Source organism: Sapajus apella, unplaced genomic scaffold, assembly GCF_009761245.1.
Source record: "Sapajus apella isolate SASKATOON/1434 unplaced genomic scaffold, GSC_monkey_1.0 scaffold43, whole genome shotgun sequence".
Classification (NCBI taxonomy): Eukaryota; Metazoa; Chordata; class Mammalia; order Primates; family Cebidae; genus Sapajus; species Sapajus apella.
Genome location: NW_022436983.1, coordinates 16,532,758 through 16,545,764, shown reverse-complemented (window position 1 = coordinate 16,545,764; position 13,007 = coordinate 16,532,758). Strand labels below are relative to the sequence as shown.

Sequence of the window (13,007 nt, the reverse complement as noted above, 5' to 3'; positions counted from 1 at the left end):
CTTTATCCATCTGTAGATGGGTGGGTTAAAAAAAAAAAAACTGTATTTCTTTAGCTTAAATCTTTGAGCCCTGTTACACCATGAGATAGGTATTATCAGTCATTTGTACCCCAGTGTGAATGATTTTCAGATGTTTTCTTGAGAAAGGAGTAATTAGAGCTTTTCCCTTTTCAGTCTCCCTTTGGACGCTTGTATGTTCTTAAGTCTGTGGTTCTCTTGAAGGAAGAGGCCACGTCTTATGTGTCCCCACCATTTAGCACCATGCCTGGCTGAAACAGTCACCAAGAATTGCTTGTTGAAATGAATGAATGAATGAATGGAAGAACTAGGTTCCTCCCCTTGCCCATTCTTCCTAGAGCAAGCCTCCCTTCCTGGCAGTCCTACCATTTATAGCAAGTGCTCCCTCCGCTCTATCTCACAGTGCAGTCTCTTCAGTCTCTTTTCTGCCTGTCCACGGGCCAGAGGTAAGAAGCACAGCTTAAGGGAAGCCTTCCCCATTCCTTTAAAGCAGACATGACTCTGTTTTCCCTGGACTTCCAGAAACTTTCCATCACAGCCCTCATCACATTGTGTGATAAGTGTCTGTTTAGAATGGCTTTTTCTTCCCTTACATGATGATGTCCTTGAGAGCTGAGATTGTGTCTTTTTTATACAGGGTGTGGTAGGCATTCAATAACTAGTCGAATGAATAAATAGTCATGTGAACTTGGTTGCCAAGAGCAGTAGGGATGGGAATGGTATCTGGCTGAGAAGCCATTTCCTGACAGATGACTGACAAGAGCATCGAAAAACAGTCTGTGAGTGATTCAGGTGACTTGCCTCCCTGTGCCAGTTAGAGCTAGTTTCAGCCACAAGTGGCAGAATACCCAGTATAACCGTGGCTCAATCATATAAAAGAAGTCCACAGATAAGTAGACCAGGGTTGCTAGAGTAATTTCCTAATCACTAGGGACAAGGCTGGTATCTTGTTGCTTTGCCATGCGTAACAAATGGCTTCTACCCCCTGGTCCAGGATTGCTGCCTGAGCTGTAGACATCACAAACACATTGTAGCCAGAAGAAAGGGGTGACAGAGGGTGCCCTTGCATTCTGCTTTTTTCTTTTTTTGAGACAGAGTCTCACTCTGTCGCCAGGCACCAAGCTGGAGTGCAGTGGCACAATCTCGGCTTACTGCAACCTCTGCCTCCCGGGCTCAAGCAATTCTCCTGCCTCAGCCTCCTGAGTAGCTGGGACTACAGGCACATGCCACCATGCCCAGCTAATTTTTGTATTTTTAGTAGAGACGGGGTTTCACCATGTTGGCCAGGATGGTCTTTTCTTTTTTTTATTATTATTATTTTTTTGGTTTTGAGACAGGGTCTTGCTCTGGTGCCCAGGCTGGAGTGCAGTGGCATGATCACAGCTCACTGTAGCCTCGACTTCCTAAGGTCAAACAGTCCTCCCATCTCAGCCTCCTGAGCAGCTGGAACTACAGGCATGTGCCACCATGCCCGGATAATTTTTTATTTGTTGTTGAGACAGAGTCTCACTATGTTGCCCAGGTTGGCCTCGAACTCCTAGGCTCAAGCGATCCTCCTGCCCCAGCCTCCCAAAGTCTGGGATTACAGGCGTGAGCCACCACACCAGAGCCCCTTTTTTTCTTAATTTAAAAACAAATGACTTTATTTTTTAGAGCAGTTTTAGGTTCACACCAAAATTGGGCAAGAGTACATAGAGTTCCCTATACACACAGCGTCCTACTCTGTCAACAGCTTTTACCATAGGGGCACATTTGTGTCAGTCAATGACTATACATTGACACGTCCTCACCAAAAGTCCATAGTTTACATTAGGGTTCACTCTTTTCTGTGGGCTTGGACAAATGTATAATTCCATATATCCACTATTATAGCATCATACAGAAATGTTTCCCTGCCCTAAAGACCCTCTGTGCTTCTCCTGTTCCTCCTCCCTCCCCATCCCTGGCCACCATTGATCTTTTTACTGTCTCTGTAGTTTTGCCTTTTCCAGAATATCATATAGTTGAAATCATGCAGTATGTAACCATTTTAAGTTGTCTTCTTTCACTTAGTAATATGCATTTAACTTTCCTCTGCATCTTTTCATGGTTTGATAGCTCATTTCTTTTCAGTGCTGAATAACAGTTCACTCCCTGAATGTATGACAGTCCCTTTTTCCATTCACCTACTGAGGGACATCTTGGTTGCTTCCAAATTTTGGTAATTATGAATATAGCTGCTATACACATCCGTGTGCAGGTGTGTATACGTTTTCAACTCATTGAGAAAATATGAAGGAGTATGCATGCTGAATCATTTGGCAACAGTATGTTTAGTTGTGTAAGAAACTGCCAAATTGTCTTCCAAAGTGGCTGTACCATGTTGCATTCCCACCAACGAGAGTTCCTGTTGCTCCACATCCTTGCCAGTATTTGTGTTTTTGGTTTTGTGTGTGTGTGTGTTTTTGTTTGTTTTTGAGACGGAGTCTCACTCTGTCACCCAGGCTGGAGTGCAGTGGCCCTATCTCAGCTCACTGCAACCTCCGCCTCCCAGGTTCAAGTGATTCTCCTGCCTTAGCCTCCCGAGTAGCTGGGACTACCGGCATGTGCCACCACACCTGGCTAATTTTAGTATTTTTAGTAGAGATGGGGTTTTCATGCTGGCCAGGCTGGTCTCAAACTCCTGACCTCAAGTGATCCACCCACCTCAGTCTCCCAAAGTGTTGGAATTACAGGCTTGAGCCACTGTGCCCAGCCTCCCTTGCCAGTATTTGGTGTTGTCAGTTTTTGATTCTGGCCATTCTAACAGGTGTGTAGTCCCTCATTTCCTTTTCATTTTTTTTTTAAAGCCACTTTATTGAGATAGGATTGACATGTAAAAAGCTGTCCACAGTCAGTGTATATAGCTTGATGAGTCTGGGGGTTATTCCCCTTCTTTGTAAGATACTTTTTGGAAGTAAACAAATACAATTATCTATTATATTCCATGGCCAGGTCTTAGTCCCATGACCACAATTAGCTGCAAGGTAGGAAATGTAGTCTTTATTCTGGGTGGCCAAGTGGCCATGTGAAAAGTCAGGTTTCTTGTGAAGGAAGAAGAGAGAATGGACACTGGGAACCACCCAGTGATCTCTCCACACTACAGGGAAAGGAAATCTTCTCAAACTTGCTTAAAGGAACTTTGCTGGGTGGGTTCAGTGGTATTTCATGAAATTTCACCAAAGACATGATATGTGGAGGTTGCCTCTGAAGAGGCAGCATCTGGAAAGTTGCCAGAAACCAGCACCGCTTTTCTCTTCTGCCTTGCTGTGGCAGTATGGGGCTTGTTCACTTCTTTCTACACATCTCTCTGTTCTTTTCTCTCTGCATGTGGCAGGAAGGACATCCCAGCTTTAGCATTTCAGCCAGTTAACTAGCTTTCCAGAGCGCAATTCCAAAGTCCTTGGAGAGAGAATCTGCTTGGTGCAGCTTGGGTCAGGTGGGAGAGAGAATCTGATTGGTTTAGCTTGAATCAGGTGTCTGTCAACTCTGGCTAGAACAAACAAGGCTACAGGGGCCCACCTCCAGAGGGAAGGAGGGCAGTTTTCAGAGAATGGGTATTATGGGTTGGGAAGACTCCTCAAAATGTATCTAGAGCATGAACATACTCCTCCCAGGTCCATGTCCCCGGACTTTGCAAACCATCATTCATTTAGGTAAACATTTATTGAGCATCTTCTGTGTGCTAGGCACGTGGATCTGTCCTCTCGGGATTTTGGAAATCTCTTTGGAAATCTCTTTAACCTGAATTATCTTTTAGAGTGAAATCATAGCTCCTTACATTACTCATCTTTTAGCTTTCCAGGTTTCAAAATGGGGATCAAAGGATTTGGTAAACACATGTTTCTGTTTTTCCATCTGGATTTTTGGGAACTATGGAGATGGCCATGTTCTGTCCTCTTTTCTTTTTCTTTTTTTTGTTGACCAGTTTAGAAAGAATTGTTCTCCCTCACTTGTCTTTGTCTCTTTAGTAAGAAACGTTTTGGTTGGTTGGTTGGTTGGTTGGTTGCTTTGTTTTTTGAGACATGTCTCTCTCTGTCACCCATGCTGGAATGCAGTGGTGCAATCAGGGCTCACTGCAGCTTTGACCTCCCCAGGCTCAGGTGGTCGTCCCACCTCAGCCTCCCAAGTAGCTGGGACTATTGGCGAATGCCACCATATGGCCATGGGGTTTCGCCATATTGCCCAGACTGGTTTTGAACTCCTGGGCTCAAGTGATCCTCCTGCTTTGGCCTCCCGCAGTGCTGGAATTACAGGTGCACACCACCGCACCCAGCTAATTTGTTTGTTTATTTTTTCTTTTCAGTAGAGACAAGGTCTCACTATACTGCCTAGGCTGGTCTTGAACTCCTGGTCTCAAGTGATCCTCCTGCTTCAGCTTCCCAAAGTGCTAAGATTATAGGCATGAGGCACCATGCCCAGCCTCATATTTTAACAAACTCAAATATGATGCCCTCTCCTTAATCTACCTGATTCTTTTATTTTCTTTCTTCAGCCCTGGGATGGGCCTCCACTGGTCTCAACCTCACACCCGAGGAGGAAAATGTTAGGTTTCTAGTCCCTGTAGGAAGAGAACCCAGAACTTGGCAGACCTTTCTAGGATCAGCAGCAGCTGATGATAATGACCACAGGTGCTGTTCACTGAGGACATACTCACTGCCCAGCCCCAAGCTAAATCCTGTATGTGTATCCTGTCATACATTTATCCCTCATACCAACCCTGAGAGGTAGGCACCAATTTCCCCATTTTGCACATGGCTAATCAGGAAGCTCAGAAAGAATAGGCAACTTGTGACCAGACACGGTGGCTCATGCCTGTAATCCCAGCACTTTGGGAGGCCGAGGCAGGTGGATCACTTAAGGTCAGGAGTTCGAGACCAACCTGGCCAACATGATGAAACCTTATCTCTACTAAAATTACAAAAAATTAGCCAGGCATGGTGGTGGGTGCCTGTAATCCCAGCTACTCAGGAGTCTGAGGCAGGAGAATCGCTTGAACCTGGGAGGCAGAGGTTGCATTGAGCCAAGATCGCACCACTGCACTCCAGCCTCGGTGACAAGAGCAAAACTTTGTCTAAAAAAAAAAAATATATATATATATATATATATATATGCAACATGTTCAAGGTCACATAGAGCCCAAGTAGTGGAGCTGAGCTTCAAAACTAGACCCCCTTCCTACAGAGGCTCCCCACATGTCACAGGCCTCTGAGAATACTCCACATTGCCTCTGACGTCTGCCCCATGCATGTCTCCTTGTGGGAATCATTTTGAAACTTTGGCAGTACCATTTCGAATGTGCTTGCTAACTCTTGTCATGTAACTCTGGAAATCAGACTCTGATACCATTTTTGTTACTGGAAAGAACAGCTGGGCTGGGGTCAGGGTGGGGCTGTGGTGCATGGACGGTGCACTGTTCTGTTGCACCCGGGGAAGTCCAGCCCTGCTGCTACCCCGCCATGTGACTCTGGGTAAGGGCCTCTCCTCTCTTGGCTTCAGTTTTGTCATCTATGGGCCCCTTCCAACTCTGACATTCTGTACTTTCCAAGTTAACTGTGCATTTCACAAGGATTTCATGAGGTTGTCAACTTCCACACCCCAATGAAAGAGAGAGTGTGTCTAGGAAGTTTCCCATCTAGGCTGAGCCCGCCTGGAGCATGTGAGACTTGCTTCTTTCCATCACATCTCTGGCCTTTCCCACACGCTGAAGCTTGTTCTGCAATCTCTGGGCTTGGGGGTTATCTGGTGTTGTCCCTCCAGTTCTCCCCAGTGGGGATAGAATGTGCTCCCTCCACCCTCTGCCACCTCCCCAGATCCAGGTAACCGAATGCCTCCAACCAACCCCTCTCTGCTCACCCATGGCATCCCGGCCTCTTCCTCTTCGTCCTGATATAACTGTTTATTGAGCCTGGGGTTTGGTGAACAAGTGTCCCCTGCTTTGTATCTTAAGGGAACATAGTGATGTCCATGTTCTCCCCTCTGGACTTTTGCTCAGCATTACATAGTTATCAAATCATCTTCTCAGCAACTCCACAAGTCCCCTAGTATCATCCCCATTTTGTAGACAAGGCACTCAAGGCTCAGAGAAGTTAATAGATTTGTCTAATTGACATACTAGCTAGTGCCAGAGGCAAGATTCAAACCTGGGACTGGCACACCCTATCAGGCCACATCCCTTTGAATCACTACATTTACGTTGCATTGGATTCAGGGAGAAGAGTCCATGGCCTTCTTGGAGTGGTGTGACTGGTGTGTGGTTTCTGTGTGGTTTTTGTGTTTGGAGCGGTAAACAGGAAGACCCTAGGGAGAAGTTCCAGAGGACAGCAAAACTCAATGTATTTGTCTGGAAGCGGGAAAGTCACAGAGTCAAGGTTCCTGAAGGAAGCACTCTCTTCCAGCTTGACATCCCTAAACCTCTGTCCACATTTGCTTCCAGATCCTGGAAGGAGACCAAGCCATCCTGCAGAGAATAAAGAAGGCTGTGCGGGCAATCCATAGCTCCGGCCTTGGTGAGTGAGCCTGCTGGGTGCCCCGCCTGGCCAGGAAGCCCCTCCCAGCTCCAGCCTGGAGCTAACTCCAAGCTCCCATCCGTACCTCCACAGGCCATGTAGAGAATGAAGAGCAGTACCGAGAGGCCGTGGAATCCTTAGGCAACAGCCACCTGTCCCAGAACAGCCATGAGCTGTCCACAGGCTTCCTGAACTTGGCCGTGTTCACCCGAGAGGTGGCTGCTCTCTTCAAGAACTTGGTGAGGCCCCTGTCTCTTCCTTGTCCAGCCCTCGGCCAGACTCAGGGTAAATCTAGTGGTCTTAAGAACCTGACCGGGAAAGGGTCTGTTTCCTCCCTTCTCCCAATTTGCACTTGACCTCTGACCTATGACCTGAGGTCCCTTTCCAGCCCTGACCCTCCTTTTGCATAATCCTCCTTTTTCTCTGGCTTTTACCCAACTAACTCTTCTCTCTCTGTTCTCCTCCTTCTCTTTATACGGGAGCAGAGGGGAATCTCACAGCAGGAAAGATCCCCATGCAAGGGAGGGTTCCCTGGAGGAGCTTTGGGATAAAGGAGAGACAGGCTCAGGGGTTCCTACCTTTATTCTGCTACTGCTGCTGCCGTCGCTGCCACCGCTGCCACCACCTCCTCCTCTCCTCACTCCCTCTTTGTCTTTTGCTTTTCCAATGACATCTGCTTCTTACTCAAATCCCAGAACCTGTCCCTGCCTCCACAAGCCTCTCAGCCCCTGCTTATGGCCCAGTGGCCTCGGGTTGCTTCCTGATGGCCTCTTTGGTGACTGCTTCCCCTCTGGTCCTTCAAGTCCTCACCTCAAGGCCACCCTGTGATAGCAGCTCTTCTATGTGCAGGCACAGTTCTCAGTACTTCACATGTTCACTCATTCAATCCGGGTGCACAGCCCTGTGGGGCTGGTATCACTCTTGTCTCCACCTTACAGGCTAGGAAACTAGGACATCGAGGTTAATTAAGCAGCTTGCCCGAGGTCTTGTGGTTCAGTTTGAACCCAGGTTGTCTGGCTCCAGAGTCTAAGCATAAGCCTGGCTGCACTGCTTCCCAGGAAAGCCTCTTGTCTCCCTCCAGGCTCCATGGCACTGGACCAGCTCTTGTGGCTCCAGTCCTCCCCAGCATCCTCCCTGGTTGGCAGAGGCCACATCATCCTTGAGAGGCAATGTGCTCCGTGGTGAAGCACCTGACCTTGGACCTAGACTCAGGCTTGGAATCCTCACTCTGCTGCTTACTAGGTCAAGTCACTCAGTCTGCCAGAGCCCCAGGTCTCTCATCTGTGAAACTGGGGTAATAGTGCTACCTACCTCATAGAGTGGTAATGAGGATTAAGCAAGTTAGTGCCTACTTTATGGTAAGCACTCAGTAAATGTGGCTAATATAATATATTAATGGCAAAAACAGCAATTACTTTTGCACCAACCTAATAAAATCTGTCATTGTTATAGCTCTTGGCATAGTTGTGCCTTGTACACTGTCCTGCATGCAGAAGCCTTTAACAATATTTGAGGCTGGGCATGATGGTTCACACCTTAATCCCAGCACTTTGGGAGCCTGAGGTGGGTAGATCGCTTGAGCCCAGGAGCTCTAGACCAACCTGGGCAATGTAATGAGACCCTGTGTCTACAAAATATATGAAAATTGCTGGGTGTGGTGACTCACACCTGTAATCCCAGCACTTTGAGAGGCCAAAGCGGGTGAATCATTTGAGGTCAGAGGTTCCAGACCAGCCTGGCCAACGTGGTAAAACTCTGTTTCTACTAAAAAAATACAGAAATTAGCTGGGTGTGGTAGCAGGTGCCTGTAATCCCAGCTACTCAGGAGGCTGAGGCAGGAGAATTGCTTGAACCTGGGAGGCAGAGGTTGCAGTGAACCAAGATCATACCACTACACTCCAGCCTGGGTGACAAAGTGAGATTCCATCTCAAAAAAAAAAACCCCGAAAATCAGCCAGGTGTGATGGCATGCGCCTGTGGTTCCAGCTGCTTGGGAGGCTGAGGTAGGAAGATCAATTGAGCCTGGGGGAGGTCGAGGCTGCAGTGAGTGTGATCACACCACTGCACTCCAGCCTGGGCAATGAAGCAAGACCCTATTTCAAAAAAAAATGGTAGTATTTGAGTTCCATTGAATTGATTAATGTCTTTCTTTGTCTTTCCCTCTTTTCTCCCTGTTTCAGTCAAACTAGTGTTTCCTGGGGAGTCTGCTGTCTGGTGGGCATTATACCAAGGGTTGGTGACACAGGAAAGGGTCAGACTCTGTCAGAGACCCACAGTCTTGCGGGGGAGACAAGAACTAGGGTGTGGAATAGCATCAAGAAATACCAGCAGCATGGCACAAACTCAAGGACACAGTGGCTGGTGTCAGAGGCCTAGTGCTGCCATGGTTCAGGAAAGGGGAGATCAGCATAGACCAGGAGGGAGGAGTGGCCATGAGAGGCTTCCTGGAGGAGAAGAGACCCAAGCTGTACCTTGGAAGTTGGTTGAAATATTAGACAGGCCTCTTTAGGTTGCGAAATCACAGAAACCCAACTCAAACTAGGTTAAATTTTAAAAAGGGAATTCATTAGCCCCTGTAATGGGAAGTCCAGGGCTGCAGCTGGCTTACGTGCCATCCTTTCCTCTTTAGATAGTTTCTCTCTGTCTCTGCTCAGTGGGCAGGATAGCCCAGCAGGCCCAGATGCACATCTTACCAGAATAAAGATGGTCTTTCTCCCATGACTTAGGCAGAAAAATCCCAGAGAGGATTCTGATCGGCTGGCTTGGGTTGCATGCCTGTTCCCTATCGAGTCCCTCTATTCTGAGGCTGGGGTGCCCTGGTCAGATCTGACTCCTGCATTTATCCCATCTGACCACAGAGAAGGAGTTCCCCACAGGAAAGGGGGTTCTATGACCATTAGTAGGGGAGGCTCATGAAGCGTTAGCCAGCCCAGAACAACAGATGTGCACTACAGGTCAACTCGAGAGAGTCAGAGAGGAGAAGGGAAGCTGCTCCTGGCAAGGAACAGAGGAGAGACTGACTATGGGATGCTCCTGGAGCAGTGCAGTGATGAGGCTGGAGTCATCAGGGGAGGGGCTGACTGTGATACGTCTCAGCCTCCCCTCCTGTCCCCTTTCACACAGGAAGCCTGGCAGGCAGCAGGTCAGCCATCCTAGGCTGACCCCAGAGCCAGCTCCTCTAGTCCTCCCCAGGACTCCTGCCATGATGGACCCCTCACTCAGCTGCCATCTCTTTGATGACATCTCTTCCTCTCCCCTGCTTCCCTTCCCCACTGCTCTCTTTGCCAAGTGATGCTTCACTGTACCCCGAATCCCTACGGGTTGGATATCGGTCACCTGAGGCAGGAATGGGCATCTCTGTTTTTTCCAGGTTCAGAACCTGAACAACATTGTCTCATTCCCCCTGGACAGTCTGATGAAGGGGCAGCTAAGGGATGGGCGACAGGTGAGTTCCATGCTGGCCATGGTGGTGGGACAGAGTGAAAGAGGAGTGGGTAGGAGACTGGGGGAAGACAGGGCTGGACTGAGGGTGGAGGCTAAGTGAAGGGGCTGGGCCTGGGGAGGTCTGGAGGACCTGGCTCGGGTCAGCCTAGGATGCCTGACCTGCTGTCTACTGGGCCCCTTGTATGAAACCTCTCATGTAAATCTTAAAACCATCCTATGAGGTAGGTTCTGTGGGTACGCTCATCCCCATTTTGCAGTTGAAATTCAAGGCCCTGGGAGTTAGGTAACCTGCTTATGGTTTACATTGCTAGGAAGTAGAGAGCCCATGTGGGAATCCAGGGATCCTGAATCCCATACTCAAGCTGCTGTCTCTGTGGCTGCATGCAGAGTGGAGCTCAAAGAAGGTGACAGAATAATCTCCCTGGGCAATCTGCCCCAGACAGCCTAGGGGAGGAGCCGTGCTTCCCCCAGAGGGTTCCCTCCCTGCCCTAGGCTGCCAGCCTGCACGCCAGCCTGCTAACCACACAAACCAGACAGGCAGCTTTTTCACCTTGGAGTCTCAGGGCTGTTCAGAAGGGTGTGAGCAGCCTGGCTGGATGAAGCTTAGGCAAGCTAGGCAGGGGGTAGCCAGGTCTCCCCAGCTTGCTGTTGGGCCTTGAGTAGACTTCTCAACCTCTCTGGCATGTTTCTTGACCTCTACCCTTGCTCTAAGAGGATGGTCTAGCACAAGGCAGGAGAAAATAGTGGGAGAAAGCCAGGCGGGGGGAGCTTACCTTCATCCTGCCATCCTCATGCTCATGACTGATCTCTCTTCTGAGCAGAGCCCAAAGATCTCTCCACACCCCAAGCCAGGGCCCACCGAACCTGACTGATTCTTGGCATCTCTGGGGAGGAGAAGTTCTGCTGGGAGGAGGGCCTCAACCCTGAGTTATGGGGTCAGTTGAGCCTGCCTGGTGGGGGCAGGTTTGCAGCAGGACTGTGGGAGCAGGGGCTGGTTAGAGAAGGGCTCTGAGCAGCTTAGGGGAGCATGCTCGCAGGTCCCCCTACAGACAGCAGAGTGTACTGTTTATTCCAGTGCTCCAGCTTCCCTTTGGGCATATTGTTCTTTTTTAACCCATAGGATTCCAAAAAGCAGCTGGAGAAGGCATGGAAGGATTATGAAGCCAAAATGTAAGTGGCCACAGCCAGGGTGGTTTGCCCAGGAGAGTAACGCTTGCACTGCATCAGGGAGCTGGGTAGGGAAGTACCTAAATGCTGCCAAGACATGTCATCCAAAAGTGGGTGGCATCTGGCTCTGTGGAGGCATCTACAGGAGATGGTTTATACCCAGGCTTGACTGGATTCTGGGAACTGGGCCACAAGACCACCAAAGGAGCTATTGTGAAGGAACCTCAGGATGCCACTCTCAGAGCCCCGTCTGCTCAGAGGTGCCAGACGTGGGCAGGGATGGAAAGGAGCTAGCACTGACCCAGTCAATACCTCCACGTGCTGCCCATTTAATCCTCACAGTCACTCCGTCATATGAGAGAGGTATTAGCATCACAGTTACCACAGGAGGACTCAGAAAGGTTAAGTCACTTGCCCCAGGACCCACAGCTCAGCAGAGGCAGAACTGGGGATTATGCCTTTTGCTCCTCGTTCCTCAATGCCAGGTGGTATCTCTAAAGGAGGAAATGGAGTTGATGTCACACTCAGGCTTCCTTTGTCTTGTGCATACCACATGATACTCCAGATCTCTCACCAGCTACTGGGACATCATGGGGAAAGAGGGAGCCTCAGGTATCCAGTGGCCAATTCCTCCTGGGCAGAGACTCCTTGGGCTCTGTCTTCTGAGGAGTCTGTCCAGATCCCAGCCCTTGCCCTCTGCCCAGCCAGGACCATACTGTGGAGCACTGATTGAGCTTTTTTGTAAAATTTTGTTTTCTCTTGCATTTTGCCAAAGCAGTGCATGTTTATTATGAATAATTTTGAAAATAAGAAGTAAAAAAGGAAAAAAAATTAATCATTCTTAGAGGATTAGGGTCATGGCAGGGGGATAATATTCTCCGTTGTTTGAATTTTTTTTTTTTACAAGGTGCAGGTAACATTATAATTTTATTTTTTTAAAAAGGTGGGATGAGGAGAAACTACCCCAAAATAGGAGAAAAATCCTTAATTTTCAAGCCTGAAGTATTAACATTTTGCCATTTATTTTTCTACATCCAAAAAAATATTTTTACAAAACTGAGATCATAACAATATACTGTTTTGTAATCTGCTTTTTTCATTCAAAAATACATTGTGACTGGCTGGGCACTGTGGCTCATGTCTGTAATCCCAGTACTTTTGGGAAGCTGAGGCGGGCAGATCACAAGGTCAAGAAATTGAGACCATCCTGGCCTACATGGTGAAACCCCGTCTCTACTAAAAATACAAACATTAGCCAGGTGTGGTGGCGCATACCTGTAATCCCAGCTACTCGGGAGGCTGAGGCAGGAGAATGGCTTGAACCTGGGAGGCGGAGGTTGCAGTAAGCCAAGATCATGCCACTGCACACCAGCCTGGGTGACACAGCTAGACTCCATCTCAAAAAAAAAAAAAAAAGTACATTGTGACCATCTTTGTACACTATTACGTATTCTTCCACAACATCACTCAAACGGGTGTGCCAAAACATGCACAAGCCATCATGTATTGAATCTGTTCCTGTCATTGGAGAAGCATCCTTGGATTTAAATATTTGCCCCTACTCATAATTATTTCTGCAGGATCAATTTCAAGAAGTAGATCCTGGACTTTTTATTGTTCCCTCACCTCCCAGAGCCATGGCACCTCTCCCAGTCTGAAGGAAGGTCACATCTTGTCCCTGCACGAGCATCTTCAGCCCCAGCTGTGGGCATAGATCCTGTGATGAAGGGCGTAGGCACTGTGTGGCCATCCTTGTGGGGCCCCATCCCTGCCTGTGATGGGGCATGGCCATCTGCTCTCAGGGACGGGTAATGAGGGCCCAGGCTGACCTTGTCTTTATGATTTGCTGTG

At 48.5% G+C, this 13,007-nt stretch overlaps 1 protein-coding gene across 2 annotated transcripts in view; it reads left to right on the top strand.

Annotated features, from left to right (window-relative positions):
* Window positions 1-13,007, top strand: part of ASAP3 (ArfGAP with SH3 domain, ankyrin repeat and PH domain 3) — a 58,882-nt gene that overhangs the window by 25,254 nt on the left and 20,621 nt on the right. For both annotated transcript variants that reach the window (XM_032300769.1, XM_032300768.1), the window contains exons 2-5: window positions 6,473-6,545; window positions 6,639-6,784; window positions 9,916-9,990; window positions 11,110-11,159. In XM_032300769.1, the coding sequence (XP_032156660.1) occupies window positions 6,473-6,545; window positions 6,639-6,784; window positions 9,916-9,990; window positions 11,110-11,159 (344 nt within the window). The remainder of the gene's footprint in view (window positions 1-6,472; window positions 6,546-6,638; window positions 6,785-9,915; window positions 9,991-11,109; window positions 11,160-13,007) is intronic.